Below are 2325 nucleotides of genomic sequence, written 5' to 3' on the forward strand. Positions count from 1 at the left end.
TAAGAGGGAGTAATGTCTGATGCATGCTGTGTTTCTTTTTCATAGGCAGCTAAAGCAAGATGAACTGATTTATTCAAGAGTTAAAAGTGGATGACTCTTATTCTGTTATACAGAAATGCAACAATTCAGATTGTCATCAGAATATAATCACTAACAAATGAGCCTTTGGAATCAGCCTGTTAGAACATAAATTCCTTTTTAAAGCAAGCAGCTTAATGCCCATATGTTTAAGATGCTATAGCCTGCTGTAACCCAGAAGTGTATAAATCATGAATTTACCAATGTCAATGTTATTTGATGTAAATGATCTCAAATAGTTTTGTAAATGTGATTTGGTGACTGGAATGATAACTAAAAGCTGAGGGAAAATGTCTGGAGGTCATTCATGTGTAAGCGGGGCTTTCACTGCGACTGACCATTTCTCTTGATCCATGATTAAATGCAATCCTATGAGGTTCCTCTGAGGTGTCTTCTGATACAAATTGCCTTCAAATTGAAAGTGAATATAGATCTGAATCTTTGCTCAAACCTGAAAACACGTGTGCCTGAGTAACTCCGGTGTTTTAACTATTCCACCAAGGAAAAACAAAAATGCCCCTTTTTGCTTCAAGAAACTCCATGTTCTTTTCTAAACACCTTATCTGAAAAACATAAAATAGATATAATTTTGGTTAGAAAATAAAATGGAAAATTCTATTTGCAGTTATTCTATGGCAGTTAAAATGGTCACTGATTGGAGTTAGATATGGTCCAAATCTGAATGTCCATTTTTGATCAGTTTGATGTTTCTCTTCCTTTTGCCTCAGGAGGTAACACCTGGTCATGAGAGGAAATCACACGCAGACTAAATTTATCCTCTTGGGAATTGCAGACAGCCCATGTGAGCAGACTCCTCTTTTTGTCTTGTTTCTAGTGATTTACATTGTCACTCTGGTGGGGAACTTTGCCATTTTCACATTGGTTCGGGTGTCTCCCAGCCTCCACACCCCCATGTACTTCTTCCTTGCCCATTTTGCCTTCACTGACATCTGCTATTCCATAGTCATCTCCCCCAGGATGCTGGCAGACCTGTTATCAGAGGACAAAACCATTTCTTTCACTGGCTGCATGACGCAGTTCCTCACTTTTGCTTTCTTTGCTACTATTGAGTGTCATCTCCTGGCCATGATGGCCTATGACCGGCACGTTGCTATCTGCCAGCCCCTGCTTTATGTGACCATCATCTCCAGCCGTGTCTGCTGGCAGCTGATAGCATCATCCTACCTATTCGCCTTCCTCAGTGCCATCGTCTACACATGGTGCCTGTTTGGAGGTTCCTTCTGTGGTCCCAACCGCATCGACCACTTCTTCTGTGATGTTGTCCCTGTTCTAAAGCTCGTGTGCTCTGACACCCACAGCAGTGAGATGGTCATCTTTGCCTTTGTCACCATCAACGTGGTGGGCACGAGCCTGGTCATTTTACTCTCCTACATCTCTATTCTCTGTACTGTGCTAAGGGTGTGCTCAGCACAGAGCAGGGCCAGAGCCTTCCACACCTGCGCCTCCCATTTGATGTCTGTTTCCTTGTTCTTCGGGACATCATTCTTCATGTACCTACAACCTCCCTCTAGTCACAGGAGCCTGGATAAGGTGGCCTCCATCATCTACACAATGGTCACCCCCATGCTCAACCCATTCATCTACAGCCTGAGGAACAAGGAGGTGAAGGGGGCTCTGCTGAAGTGCAGGAGAACATTCTTCAGCCACTGGCAACATAGAAGAGTTCTGTCATCTGGGACATGAACAGTCCATGGGCAGTGTGAAAGCCAATGGGGCACTGAAATACTGAGATTTTCCACTGATACTCATGACTTTATGGAAGTTCTTCCAGAGTTTCTGCACAAAAGTCTATAATACTGAATGAGAAACAGACCCCCCAAATCACACCATTCTTGGAAGAAAACCAAGAGGAGATTGAGCCTCAAAGTTCATTTCACTTCGCAGGCCCGCTCCTAGAAGAAGAAATTACCCTCAATAATCCCAGGCCTCTTTTCCTCACAGGAAACACCAATCAGCTTTATTCATATTTAACATTTGTCATTCATAAATGAGTATTTTCATTGCAAGATTCTTGACCTTGTTCCTCAGCTCCAGTAGAGTTCCTCACTCTTACCTGTGAGTTCTTTGTTAAAGCTGCTGGGGTGGGAGGAAAGAGGCAGTGTAGTTTTACATTTGCTTGCTGAAAAAGAGTCAGAGAAAAGGCTTCAAAAGATTGATTGCATTTGTTTGTGCCTTCCAAAGAGAAGAAGTTGGTGGGAATCAAGATCTCAAGCTGCACCTTTGAAT

General features: G+C 42.8%; 1 protein-coding gene across 1 annotated transcript; it reads left to right on the plus strand.

Annotated features, from left to right (window-relative positions):
- Nucleotides 1-822: 822 nt before the first annotated feature.
- Nucleotides 823-1782, plus strand: LOC133282420 (olfactory receptor 5AP2-like). Its single transcript, XM_061478428.1, has one exon. The coding sequence runs from the start codon at nucleotides 823-825 to the stop codon at nucleotides 1780-1782; it is 960 nt and encodes a 319-aa protein (XP_061334412.1).
- Nucleotides 1783-2325: the final 543 nt, after the last annotated feature.

This window comes from Pezoporus flaviventris, unplaced genomic scaffold, assembly GCF_033815535.1.
Source record: "Pezoporus flaviventris isolate CSIRO_AGI_PZ_B2104156 unplaced genomic scaffold, CSIRO_AGI_Pfla_v1 ptg000123l, whole genome shotgun sequence".
NCBI lineage: Eukaryota > Metazoa > Chordata > Aves > Psittaciformes > Psittacidae > Pezoporus > Pezoporus flaviventris.

What these genes read in the sequence shown, in the direction of transcription:
- LOC133282420 (XM_061478428.1), top strand. Translation starts at nt 823, where the DNA reads ATGAGAGGAAATCACACGCAGACTAAATTTATCCTCTTGGGAATTGCA.